The sequence below is a fragment of the Cherax quadricarinatus genome, unplaced genomic scaffold, assembly GCF_038502225.1.
Source record: "Cherax quadricarinatus isolate ZL_2023a unplaced genomic scaffold, ASM3850222v1 Contig239, whole genome shotgun sequence".
Classification (NCBI taxonomy): domain Eukaryota; kingdom Metazoa; phylum Arthropoda; class Malacostraca; order Decapoda; family Parastacidae; genus Cherax; species Cherax quadricarinatus.
Window position 1 is genome coordinate 207,628 of NW_027195265.1, and position 14,060 is coordinate 221,687.

At 40.0% G+C, this 14,060-nt stretch overlaps 1 protein-coding gene across 1 annotated transcript in view; it reads left to right on the top strand.

Moving 5' to 3' along the window:
• Nucleotides 1-7,529, top strand: part of LOC128701010 (probable rRNA-processing protein EBP2 homolog) — a 49,338-nt gene extending 41,809 nt beyond the window's left edge. Inside the window, exon 8 of the mRNA XM_070080230.1 lies at nt 7,170-7,529. Coding sequence (XP_069936331.1) covers nt 7,170-7,377 — 208 coding nt within the window. The 3' untranslated portion in view covers nt 7,378-7,529. The remainder of the gene's footprint in view (nt 1-7,169) is intronic.
• The last annotated feature ends 6,531 nt before the right edge of the window (nt 7,530-14,060 follow it).

Consider the following 14,060-nt stretch of genomic DNA (forward strand, 5'->3'; position numbering starts at 1 on the left):
CTGGACACTTTGAACAATTTTATAGTTGTTTTATAGTTGTTTTACTCTTGTCTTCAACATTCAGCATATCCAGTTGTTGCAATTTATGTAGGCCTACATGCTCTCTCTTGTACCCAGATCCAGAATGAATGTCACCATTTTGTTCTGGGTGATTTGCAGTCTATCCTTCAGTTTTTTTGTCAAGGCAGAGTACCATGAAGAGCAAGCGTAATCCATATGGCATTGTATAAGGGCTAGACATAGGGTCCTGCGAGTCTCAGTAGGTAGACACTGTGCCTCAGTAGGTAGACACTGTGCTTGTCTATACCGGAACTTCAGTCTGGCATTCGCTTTCTTTACTACACTGTTCCCTATCAGTTCTGACATGCATGGGTCAAAGGGGATTCCCAGATATTTTACTGAGGAAACTGAAGTGATGGGCTTCCCATTACACTGGACATTAAAATTATTTACCCTTCTCAGTTTATGTTTCGTGCCAAAGAATATGTCTTCCGGTTTCCCGAGGTGTAACGATAATTTTTTGTCTACTAACCAATTGCTGCAGGACTCTAGTTCCAGTGTTATTATATTAGATGTATCTTGTGGGTCTTTACCTGACACTAACAGAGCACTGTCATCTGCATACAACAGACGTTTGCACTTGACACTGATAGGCATGTCATTCACATAACATAGGAATAATAAGGGACCCAGAATACTACTTTGGGAACCCCATATGTTATTGACAGGGGTTCTGATTCTGTGTTGTTGATTTTGACTGCTTCTTGTTGCTCAGGCAGGACTTAAACCAGTCTACAGAACCTATTTCAACAGCTTGTAGTATCTTACATAATATATTGTGGTTGACTGCATTGGAGGCCTTTTGCAAGTCTAAGGTTACCATACCTATGAAGCTCCCTATCCACATTTCAATTCTCAAGTAGTCCATCAGATTAATTAGGGAGGTGTTGGTTGAATAAGATCTAAAACGTGATTGATAACTATGGAGAATGTTTCTGTCATTAAGATACTTAACTACTTGAGAGTACACCGCCCTCTCTAGAATTTTGGATATTACACTGAGTATACTAACAGGCCTATAGTTGCTGACATCACACCTATTATTTTTCTTGAAGATAGGAGTAACTCTGGCCTCCTTGAGCTCCTCTGGTACGGTATTAGTGGTGATGGACAAATTATGTGAGCAATGGGGATTGACAGTTCAGAGGCATCATCTTTTGGGAACTTAGCCGGGATGTTATCTGGACTGGTGCTCTTAGTTGGGTTTAATTTACTTAGTTCTTTTTGCATGATGTCATAGGATGTACCTACTAGTTGGCAACTATTCAGGGTGATGCCCTCATTAAACTTAACAGAGTCTGTGTTAAAGATATTTGATGCAGCTGGTAGTTTACTTACTAGTTTGATGCCACAGATGTGTAGTACAAATTAAAACAATTTGCCACTTTAGTTGTTTTGTGACATACCTCGTTATTGATATTTAATACTATGTTAGATCTATCTATGGGTTTATGGCTATACCTCAACTGTTTTAATTGTTGCCAGAGCTTTCTGGGGTTATTCTTGTACTCTTTGATTTTTGAGCAATAGTGTTTTGCCTTTGTCCTCACCTTTGGAATTAATTTAATGCTTCAGTATCCTGTCTGTTTGCCTTAAATCTTTGTAGCAACTGGTCTCTGAATTTCATATTGTCTAATATCTCAGTAGTCATCCAGGGTTCAGTTCTCCATTTAGTCCTAACCTCTTTAACTGGTTCATTGTTTTCAAGGATTGTTTTGAATTTTTCCCAGGCATCATTTACATCCGGGCAACTTGTTATCACTGTCCAGTCGCAATTTTGTAGCCTATTTACTAGTATTTTTTTACTGTCGTTTCTAATTGACTTCATTTTTATTGTCATGTGTAGGCCTATCTATTCCCTAATGATTTTCCTGGTGCAGTAAATGATGAAATGATCACTAAGTCCTGTGGTAATGATGCCTGGCTGACTAATGTTACCAGAGGGATTACAAGGTAGTATATGGTCGAGTATGGTGGCTGAGAACTGTGTGATCTGGGTTGGTACATTAATTAGTTGAGTGTAACTATATAATCCCAGAATTTACTTATATCTGTTATATAGCCCGTTATTTTACTGTTGAAAACAGATGTTGAAGTCTCCCAATATTGTAAATAACAAAAAGGCACAATACCGTGACTGGAACAATACACAAATAACCCGCACATAAAAGAGAGAAGCTTACGACGACGTTTCGGTCCGACTTGGACCATTGACTTTGTCAATGGTCAAAGTCGGACCGAAACGTCGTCGTAAGCTTCTCTCTTCTTCTTCTCTCTTCTCTTGGACCATTGATTTTGTCAATGGTCCAAGTCGGACCGAAACGTCGTCGTAAGCTTCTCTCTTTTATGTGCGGGTTATTTGTGTATCTCCCAATATTGTCTTGGAATTATCATCAGTTCCGGACAAGACTGTCAAAAAGTCCTCTAAGAACTGATCATGGGTGGGAGGGCAGCAACTAGTTCCTACTAGGATTGGTTTAGTCTTGGGTAACAACACCTCAAGCCATAGAATCTCCAGTTTATTATTTAAATTAGGTCTTGGGTTGTAGGCTGTTATTTCTTACATAGGTACATACCCCACCAATGTTTTTATTCTTGTCTAAGCACTTTGTATTGTAACCTTCTATTTTGATCTTGTCGTCAGTCGCCGTGACATCCAACCAGAATTCAGAGATGGATATTGGCGGCTCATAGCGCCAGTAATACTTTTACTATCGTACTGCATCAAACTTCTATTTTTAATAATTTTTTATCTTTTTTCAACAAAAAAATAAAAAATTTGCTTATAAATGCACTGAAAACACCATACAACAGATTTTTCCCGTAATATATGTGTCAGTTGCAAATTATTTTAGCGTAAGGTTGATAAAGTCATACGTCTGGCAGTGAGCATCTGGGGGGGGGGGACTGCAGCTCTGCAGTTCCTATGGATGAGCCGCCACTGGAGATGGATATAATTGCCGCCCTAGTTCTGTTAGCTAGAATCCTAATCTCTGACTTCTTGGGTAAGAGTGACCTTGCATTGACATGAATAAGGTGAAGGTGTCTTTTCCTGAAGCAGTCATAATGATCAATATTTGGCATGGGGTCATATGTGTTAAGAAAGTTAGGTAACTTAGTGTCAACACTACTAAAGGTTAATTGGGTTAGAGTGCATTTGTTACAAACATTAATATGACCAAACATACAACCATAATGCACCCACCCCTTACACGTTTTACATGTGATGTGTTTATTGTTCTTCCTTTGTGTCTTAGTATAGTGTAAACGTATGTCTGGTGTTATTTGAGGGAATTGTATTGTTCCTATGGTATCATGTTGACCTCTGCATGCATTACAGACAAAGTTAAGGTTGGTATTCCTAGCTACTAGTCCATCATATACATCATCACTAATTTTATCTGTGCACCTTATGTGCACCTTATGTGCACCTACTCTTCACATACATCACAGTTTATCACCCGACTACAGCTACCAACACCTTTACCACAATGATTACAGGGACACCTAATCTGCTTGGTTTGCACCTGTACATTAGTTTAGGTCCTGGATTAGTTTGAATATCGTCACATAAGAGTGCCACAATAAAAGCTGTGCGCCACTGTTTTGTTTTTATGGGTATGCGGTGTTGCCACACCTTGCGGCGATAGTGACATTTGCGTTTCTGGTAGGATGGCATTTGTGGGGCTTTCACTGTCCAGGGCGTCATTACTCCAGTCGCCTTTTCCAGTCCCCATGACTGATTTCTTCCTTCAGTGAATTTCAGAAGAAATGTAAATGTAATTATGGCAGCCTGTACCCCTCTGATGCCTGGCAGCTTCACTCCCTTATCAAAAAAAAAAAAAAAAAAAAAAAACAGAAAAAATGGATTTAAGTTGGATAAATTTAGATTTAGAAGGACATAGGTAAGTACTGGTTTTCTAACAGAGTTGTGGATGTGTGGAACAGTCTTCCCAGTTGGGTGATAGAGGCTAGGACCTTGGGTAGCTTTAAGAAGAGATTGGACAAATATTTAAGTGGGAGGGGCTGGGTTTGATTGGGGTCATTGGGTACGGGAGTTAATTTTTGGGTTGCTTTGGGTAGAAGTCGTTTTGATAAAGACCTGCCTTGTATGGGCCAGTAGGCCTTCTGCAGTGTTCCTCCATTCTTATATTCTTAAAAAATTGTCTTCTTTTCTCTGAGACCACTGATTGCTATCATTAACCTAGCAATACCCTAGAGGCCACTCTAGCAATCACCACTGATTGCTAGTAGTTTTCCTGCCCTTACTTCACAAACTCACTTCACCCCTCACCTGTCCCCTTACTTCACAAACCCACTTCACCCCTCACTTCACAGTCTTGCTTCTTCCTTCACACTTATAACCCATTTCCATCCTGGCAGGATAAAAATTCTCGTCATGGAGTTATCCATCCAAGTATCTTCGTCCCATCTAGCGGGGTTGGCATCCTGTTGTTGACTGGTCCTAACATAGAGGTGATGTATCACCCATGTTTAAATGTTCACTTCTTTCCCACATTTGGCACTGAGGGAAAAACCGTCACTACAGACCTGTTAGTTTCCTTGGTTGTTAGATTTTCTCCTATGTTGTCCTCACATTGAACACTTGTACAGTTGATATGGAGGCCAGTTACTTCAGTGTAGTGGAAAATGTCTCTTGTCTGTTTGTGCACCTGGTAGCAGGTCTGGTATTTATTAAATGCTGGTCATCCTCTTTTGGTCATATTTGGTCCGTTCGTAGTTGTCACCATCAGTTTTCTTGTCAATATAGGTTCCTTGTATGTTGTTGCAGCAGTACTTGCAATTAGGCCATCACTGGAGTTTGGATCAGCCCAGGAGCAGCCGTTGTTGCTGCTGTCTGCCTGGTGGTATCCGTGGCAAGTTCTTGGAACATACCCTGTGGATACCAGGGCACTACTGTATCTAGGATTCATTACTGTCCATGGTTTTGGTATGCAGTAGGGCCCCACTTCACAGCACTTTGCTTTACTGCATTTCAATAATACGGACATATCAAATTATGACCAAAACTGGTTATATGGCTCCCCCCACTCCACCGCGTGCTACTGTTTGTTTGCATCCTCCGTGAGCTCCGCGTCTTTCCATTATGTCTGTAAACTTTCCAAAATTTCAAGTGCATTAAAGTCGTATATTTTACATACAACCTCTCCTCACTTAATGACGGAGTTCCATTCCTAAGACCATGTTGGTAAACAAATTCATTGCTAAGCAAGGAGCATACTATAATGGTGGTGGGTTTGTGTCAACCATCTTTGATATTGTTTTAATGTCACCTTTGTGCCCTTTATAACATTTTTAGTATACAGTGGTACCTCGAGTTTTGAACAGCTCCCAACTTGAACAATTATGTAAGTGTATTTTTGTAAGTGCTTTTGTAAGTGTATTTTTGGAGGTCTGAAACAGACTGATCTAATTTACATTATTCCTTATGGGAACAAATTCATTCAGTATTGGCACTTGAACAGTCTTCTGGAATGAATTAAGTTCGTAACTCGAGGTACCACTGTATTTTTAAATGATTATGCAGCGGTGTACTGTATGTTGTATTGACCAGAACAGAGGAAATCAGCTCTAATATACAATATTTAGGTATGCATACTGGTCAGAGTACCAGTCGTTAGTCCGAGTTGTCAGTAAATAAGTTATGTCGCTAAGTGAGGAGAGGCTGTATACTCTGTTAATTATATTTATGTGTACCTGTACCTAAATAAACTTACACACTGTGCTGGCATGCAGGTACACATTAAAGGTCAATAAGAGTGTCTTATTAGTCTTGAAGATGCAATGTTAATAATGATAATACGTAATAATATGCAATAATAATCACTCTGAAATTCATTAAGAGTTGTATATTATGTTAATATAGACATTTTCATTAATCCATCTATATTTTCTCAAAATTATGTAATAAAGAGGCTACATAACATATAAACATGATAAATACGCCCCACAGTAGAATAAATTAACAAATATGAGATGTTTTCCGGTCGTTGAAGCGTCGGAAAGAATAATGTTTTAGCTAGTTCAGCACCAAAGAAAATGTGTACACAATAGTATTATTGAGGGTAACTGTAGAAAATTATTCTTTTTGTATGTCTTCACTCAGAGTGTCATTCCTTCTAAAATTGGTATTACATGAGAATGGGAGTGTTGCTCTTTATTTATTCTACTGTACCAACATGGACACAACTTGTACATGATGTAAGGTGTTTGTATTTTGGTATAAGCTTCACAAACATGGAAATGAACGTGTATCAGCCATAACCAGACGCGTTCGTGTGATTGTTTACACACACTGCATCTCTGTCCTCTCTCATTTACTCATTCTCTCATTCATTTTATCTTGTTGACTCCCCTCTCACCCTACATAAAGACTACAAATATTTTAAGGTAAGTAATGAGTGTATTGTTTGCACATTTTATTTTGCTTTTATTGTTTTTAATGCCTAGTTCTATTGCTGACTTAATATATGTTGGTGTAAATTTGTTATCTGTCATTTATTTGCTATATAACAAGTTTACAACTCTTTACAGTGATGTCTGCTTTCTGATGATAGTATGGAACCTAACCTGCCATATATGTGGGGTCCTACTGTATGTGGCAGGTCCTTGGAACATCCCTCGTGGATACTGGGGCGCTACTGTATATAGGATTTGCTACCATCCACGGTTTTGGTATCCACAGCAGGTCCTTGGAAAGTATCCCTCGCAGATACGGGCGTGTCCTACGCTATATTTCATCAACTGAGTTGAGGATCCTGGTCTTGGTGTCATCAATTTTGTAATCAGACTCGCCAGTCTTACTCACGGCCATCTTAGGGAGAATTGTCTGGTTCCACTTTCACTTTGCCATGTCTTAATAGACTGCCATGTCTATCAGCAGGCATGCTGATAGACATGGTTCCTGCTCTAACACCCTTACTTTATCGTTATAGCTGGCAGCTCCACTTTTGATGCATCACTGACAGCCCCATCTTAATTACGATTATAATAATAGTTCCATGGTATTGTGCCTTGTTCACGTGTTCACTCTGGTATACTGATGAACATGATTGCTTGTTCAACCTTAACTACGTTCTTCCTTACAGGAAGAAGAACAAGCGAACCATGAAGGACCGGAAGTTTGGCTTCGGCGGACGGAAGCGGAATGCCAAGCGGAACACTGCTCGGAGCCATGCCCAGAGCCACTCCTTACCAGCCAGTACAAAACACGGTGTTTTGAAAAACAAGAACAGGAACAGAAAGAACAAGGGCAGCAAACGGAAGGGTGGTAGCAAGTTCCGAACACGGAAGTGAATGTAGAACACAGGGAAGAACACAGGAAGTGAACATAGAACACAGGAAGTGAATGTAGAACACAGGAAGTGAATGTAGAACATGGGAAGTGAATGTAGAACACAGGAAGTGAATGTAGAACATGGGAAGTGAATGTAGAACACAGGAAGTGAGCATAGTACACAGGGAGTGAACATAGAACACAGAAACTAAACATAGTACACAGAGAATGAACATAAAACACAGGGAGTGAACATAGTACATAGGAAGTGAACATAGAACACAAGGAAGAAGAAAAATACAGGGAGGGAACACAGAACACAGTAAAAGGATGAACCAGACAACAGGAAGAAATAACACTCAAACAGGAGATAACGAAAGGAAGAAGACAGTACCCAGACAACAGTCAACAGAAATCAACAGATCTCTGTTGCATTTTTTTTTTTTGCACTTGATGTATATTGTAATTCTTTGTCAGTTCTAATAAATTTAGAGAAAAAATGTATTTTATTATTTTTGAAGACTTTAGATTTTGAAATTAGACACTTTGAGCTCTCAATGTATAAATATACACTCCTCTCTGTATATCTTGGTGTATGTTTTTATTAACATATCGGCTGTTTCCCACCAATGCCCGAGAAAGAAAAACTTTCATCATCATTCACTCCATCACTGTCTTGCCAGAAGGGTGCTTTACACTACAGTTATAAAACTGCAACATTAACACTCCTCCTTCAGAGTGCAGACACTGTACTTCCCATCTCCAGGACTCAAGTCCAGCCTGCTTGTTTTCCTGAATCCCTTCATAAATGTTACCTTGCTCACACTCCAACAGCACGTCAAGTCCTAAAAACCATTTGTCCCCATTCACTCCTATCAAATACGCTCACGCATGCTTGCTGGTAGTCCAAGCCCCTCGCACACAAAACCTTTACCCCCTCCCTCCAACTTTTCCTAGGCCGACCCTTACCCCACCTTCCCTCCACTACAGATTTATACACCCTTGAAGTCATTCTGTTTTGTTCCATTATCTCTACATGTATGAATCACCTCAACAACCCTTCCTCAGCTCTCTGGATAATAGTTCCGGTAATCCTGCACCTCCTCCTAATTTCCAAACTACGAATTCTCTGCATTATATTCACACCACACATTGCCCTCAGACATGACATCTCCACTGCCTCCAGCCTTCTCCTCGCAGCAACATTCATCACCCATGCTTCACACCCATATAAGAGTTGGTATAATTATACTCTCGTGCATTCCCCTCTTTGCTTCCACGAACAAAGTTCTTTGTCTCCACAAGCTCCTAAGTGCACCACTCACCTTTTTCCCTTTATCAATTCTACGATTCACCTCATCCTTCATAGACCCATTTGCTGACACATCCACTCCCAAATATCTGAATACATTCACCTCCTCCATACTCTCTTCCTCCAATCTGATATCCAATCTTTTGTCACCTAATTTTTTTGTTATCCTTATCTGCTTACTCATTCCTATATTCGCTTTTAATTTTCTTCTTTTACATACCCTACCAAACTCATCCACCAACCTCTGCAATTTCTCTTCCAAATCTCCCAAAAGCACAGTGTCATCAGCAAAGAGCAACTGTGACAACTCCCACTTTGTGTTAGATTCTTAATCTTTTAACCCCACACCTCTTGCCAGCAAACGAGTATTCGCTTCTCTTACCACCCAATCTAAAAATATATTAAACAACCACGGTGACATCACACATCCTTGTCTAAGGCCTACTTTTGCTGGGAAATAATTTCCCTCTCTCCTACATACTCTAACCTGAGCCTCACTGTCCTCATAAAAACTCTTCACTGCTTTCAGAAACCTATTCCATACACCTGCAACATCTGCCACATTGCCTCCCTATCCACCCTGTCATACGCCTTTTCCAAATCCATAAATGTCACAAAAGCCTCTTTAGCCTTATCTACATACTGTTCACCTATATGTTTCACTGTCAACACCTGGTCTACACACTCCCTACCTTTCTTAAAATCTTGTTCGACTGCTAACCTGCTCTCCATTTTACTCTTAATTCTTTCAATGATAACTCTACTATATACTTTACCAGGTATACTCAGCAGTCTTTTTATTATTATTATTATCACACTGGCCGATTCCCACCAAGGCTGGGTGGCCTGAAAAAAAAAAACTTTCACCATCATTCACTCCATCACTGTCTTGCCAGAAGGGTGCTTTACACTACAGTTTTTAAACTGCAACATTAACACTCCTCCTTCAGAGTGCAGGCACTGTACTTCCCATCTCCAGGACTCAAGTCCAGCCTGCCGGTTTCCCTGAACCCCTTCATAAATGTTACTTTGCTCACACTCCAACAGCACATCAAGTATTAAAAACCATTTGTCTCCATTCACTCCTGTCAAACACGCTCACGCATGCCTGCTGGAAGTCCAAGCCCCTCGCACACAAAACCTCCTTTACCCCCCTCCCTCCAACCTTTCCTAGGCCTCCCCCTCCCCCACCTTCCTTCCACTACAGACTGATACACTCTTGAAGTCATTCTGTTTTGTTCCATTCTCTTTACATGTCCAAACCACCTCAACAACCCTTCCTCAGCCCTCTGGACAACAGTTTTGGCAATCCCGCACCTCCTCCTAACTTCCAAACTACGAATTATCTGCATTATATTCACACCACACATTGCCCTCAGACATGACATCTCCACTGCCTCCAGCCTTCTCTTCGCTGCAACATTCATCACCCATGCTTCACACCCATACAGGAGCATTGGTAAAACTATACTCTCATACATTCCCCTCTTTGCTTCCAAGGACAAAGTTCTTTGTCTCCACAGACTCCTAAGTGCACCGCTCGCCCTTTTCCCCTCATCAATTCTATTATTCACCTCATCTTTCATAGACCCATCCGCTGACACGTCCACTCCCAAATATCTGAATACATTCACCTCCTCCATACTCTCTCCCTCCAATCTGATAGCCAATCTTTCATCACCTAATCTTTTTGTTATCCTCATAACCTTACTCTTTCCTGTATTCACTTTCAATTTTCTTCTTTTGCACACCCTACCAAATTCATCCACCAACTTCTGCAACTTCTCTTCAGAATCACCCAAGAGCACAGTGTCATCAGCAAAGAGCAACTGTGACAACTCCCACTTTATGTATGATTCTTTATCTTTTAACTCCACGCCTCTTGCCAAGACCCTCGCATTTACTTCTCTTACAACCCCATCTATAAATATATTGAACAACCACGGTGACATCACACATCCTTGCCTAAGGCCTACTTTTACTGGGAAATAATCTCCCTCTTTCCTACACACACTAACTTGAGCCTCACTATCCTTGTAAAAACTCTTCACTGCTTTCAGTAACCAACCTCCTATACCATACATCTGCAACATCTGCCACATTGCCCCCCTATCCACCCTGTCATATGCCTTTTCCAAATCCATAAATGCCACAAAAACCTCTTTAGCCTTATCTAAATACTGTTCACTTATATGTTTCACTATAAACACCTGGTCCACACACCCCCTACCTTTCCTAAAACCTCCTTGTTCATCTGCTATCCTATTCTCCTTCTTACTCTTAATTCTTTCAATAATAACTCTACCATACACTTTACCAGGTATACTCAACAGACTTTTTTTTTTTTTTTTTTTTTTTTCAACAAGTCGGCCGTCTCCCACCGAGGCAGGGTGACCCAAAAAAGAAAGAAAATCCCCAAAAAGAAAATACTTTCATCATCATTCAACACTTTCACCACACTCGCACATTATCACTGTTTTTGCAGAGGTGCTCAGAATACAACAGTCTAGAAGCATACACATATAAAGATACACAACATATCCCTCCAAACTGCCAATATCCCAAACCCCTCCTTTAAAGTGCAGGCATTGTACTTCCCATTTCCAGGACTCAACAGACTTATCCCCCTATAATTTTTGCACTCTCTTTTGTCCACTTTGCCTTTATACAAAGGAACTATGCATGCTCTCTGCCAATCCCTAGGTACCTTACCCTCTTCCATACATTTATTAAATATTAGCACCAAGCACTCCAAAATTATATCCCCACCTGCTTTTAACATTTCTATCTTTATCCCATCAATCCCGGCTGCCTTACCCCCTTTCATTTTACTTACTGCCTCACGAACTTCCCCCACACTCACAACTGGCTCTTCCTCACTCCTACAAGATGTTATTCCTCCTTGCACTATACACGAAATCACAGCTTCCCTATCTTCATCAACATTTAACAATTCCTCAAAATATTCCCTCCATCTTCCCAATACCTCTAACTCTCCATTTAATAACTCTCCTCTCCTATTTTTAACGGACAAATCCATTTTTTCTCTAGGCTTCCTTAACTTGTTAATCTCACTCCAAAACTTTTTCTTATTTTCAACAAAATTTGCTGATAACATCCCACCCACTCTCATTTGCTCTCTTTTTACATTGCTTCACCACTCTCTTAACCTCTCTCTTTTTCTCCATATACTCTTCCCTCCTTGCATCACTTCTACTTTGTAAAAAACTTCTCATATGCTAACTTTTTCTCCCTTACTACTCTCTTTACATCATCATTCCACCAATCGCTCCTCTTCCCTCCCGCACCCACTTTCCTGTAACCACAAACTTCTGCTGAACACTCTAACACTACATTTTTAAACCTACCCCATACCTCTTCAACCCCATTGCCTATGCTCTCTTTAGCCTATCTATCCTCCAATAGCTGTTTATATCTTACCCTAACTGCCTCCTCTTTTAGTTTATAAACCTTCACCTCTCTCTTCCCTGATGCTTCTATTCTCCTTGTATCCCATCTACCTTTTACTCTCATTGTAGCTACAACTAGAAAGTGATCTGATATATCTGTGGCCCCTCTATAAACATGTACATCCTGAAGTCTACTCAACAGTGTTTTATCTACCAATACATAATCCAACAAACTACTGTCATTTCGCCCTACATCCTATCTTGTATACTTATTTATCCTCTTTTTCTTAAAATATGTATTACCTATAACTAAACCCCTTTCTATACAAAGTTCAATCAAAGGGCTCCCATTATCATTTACACCTGGCACCCCAAACTTACCTACCACACCCTCTCAAAAAGTTTCTCCTACTTTAGCATTCAGGTCCCCTACCACAATTACTCTCTCACTTGGTTCAAAGGCTCCTATACATTCACTTAACATCTCCCAAAATCTCTCTCTCTCCTCTACATTCCTTTCTTCTCCAGGTGCATACACGCTTATTATGACCCACTTTTTGCATCCAACCTTTACTTTAATCCACATAATCCTTGAATTTACACATTCATATTCTCTTTTCTCCTTCCATAACTGATCATTTACCATTACTGCTACCCCTTCCTTTGCTCTAACTCTCTCAGCTACTCCAGATTTAATCCCATTTATTTCCCCCCACTGAAACTCTCCTACCCCCTTCAGCTTTGTTTCGCTTAGGGCCAGGACATCCAACTTCTTTTCATTCATAACATCAGCAATCATCTGTTTCTTGTCATCCGCACTACATCCACGCACATTCAAGCATCCCAGTTTTATAAAGTTTTTCTTCTTGTCTTTTTTAGTAAATGTCTACAGGAGAAGGGGTTACTAGCCCATTGCTCCTGGCATTTTAGTTGCCTCATATGACACACATGGCTTATGGAGGAAAGATTCTTTTCCACTTCCCCATGTCTTATTCCCCTATAATTTTTGCACTGTACCAGTCCCTGGGTACCTTACCCTCTTCCATACATTTATTAAATAATTGCACCAACCACTCCAAAACTATATCCCCACCTGCTTTTAACATTTCTATCTTTATCCCATCAATCCCGGCTGCCTTACCCCCTTTCATTTTACCTACTGCCTCACGAACTTCCCCCACACTCACAACTGGCTCTTCCTCACTCCTACAAGATGTTATTCCTCCTTGCCCTATACACGAAATCACAGCTTCCCTATCTTCATCAACATTTAACAATTCCTCAAAATATTCCCTCCATCTTCCTGTTACCTCTAACTCTCCATTTAATAACTCTGTCAAATCCATTGGTGTATATATATACACAAATACATACAAATGGGAGAAATGCAAAAGCGAGTGCTGGTATATACAGGTTTCAAATTAATAAACTCAGTTTCAAAGAAAACTGCTTTGAAATTGGGTCTATTTGAAACAACCTATACTTGAATTGTGAACATGAGTCCGGGTATATATAAACTTGAAAAATTGTGAATATGATTCTTGGTATATATAAACTTGAACAATTGTCAACATAAGTCCTGGTATATATAAACTTGATCAATTGTCAACGTGAGTGCAGGTATATATAAACTTGAATTGTGAACGTGAGTCTTAGTATATATGAACAGTTGTGAATGCGAGTCTTGGTATATATAAACTTGAACAATTGTTAACATCGAGTCCGGGTATACATAAATTTGTCCAGCATGAGGTTAAACTGTCAGAGAACATGTACTGTGTGACCTTTGTGGGTTTAGTGCTTTGTTTTCACTATAATGACAGAAAACTGCATTGTTCAAGTTTATACATACCAACACTTATGTTCATAACTGTGTATATACACTGAGATACACAGTGTGTATATACACTGAGATACACAGTGTGTATATACACTGAGATACACAGTGTGTATATACACTGAGATACACAGTGTGTATATA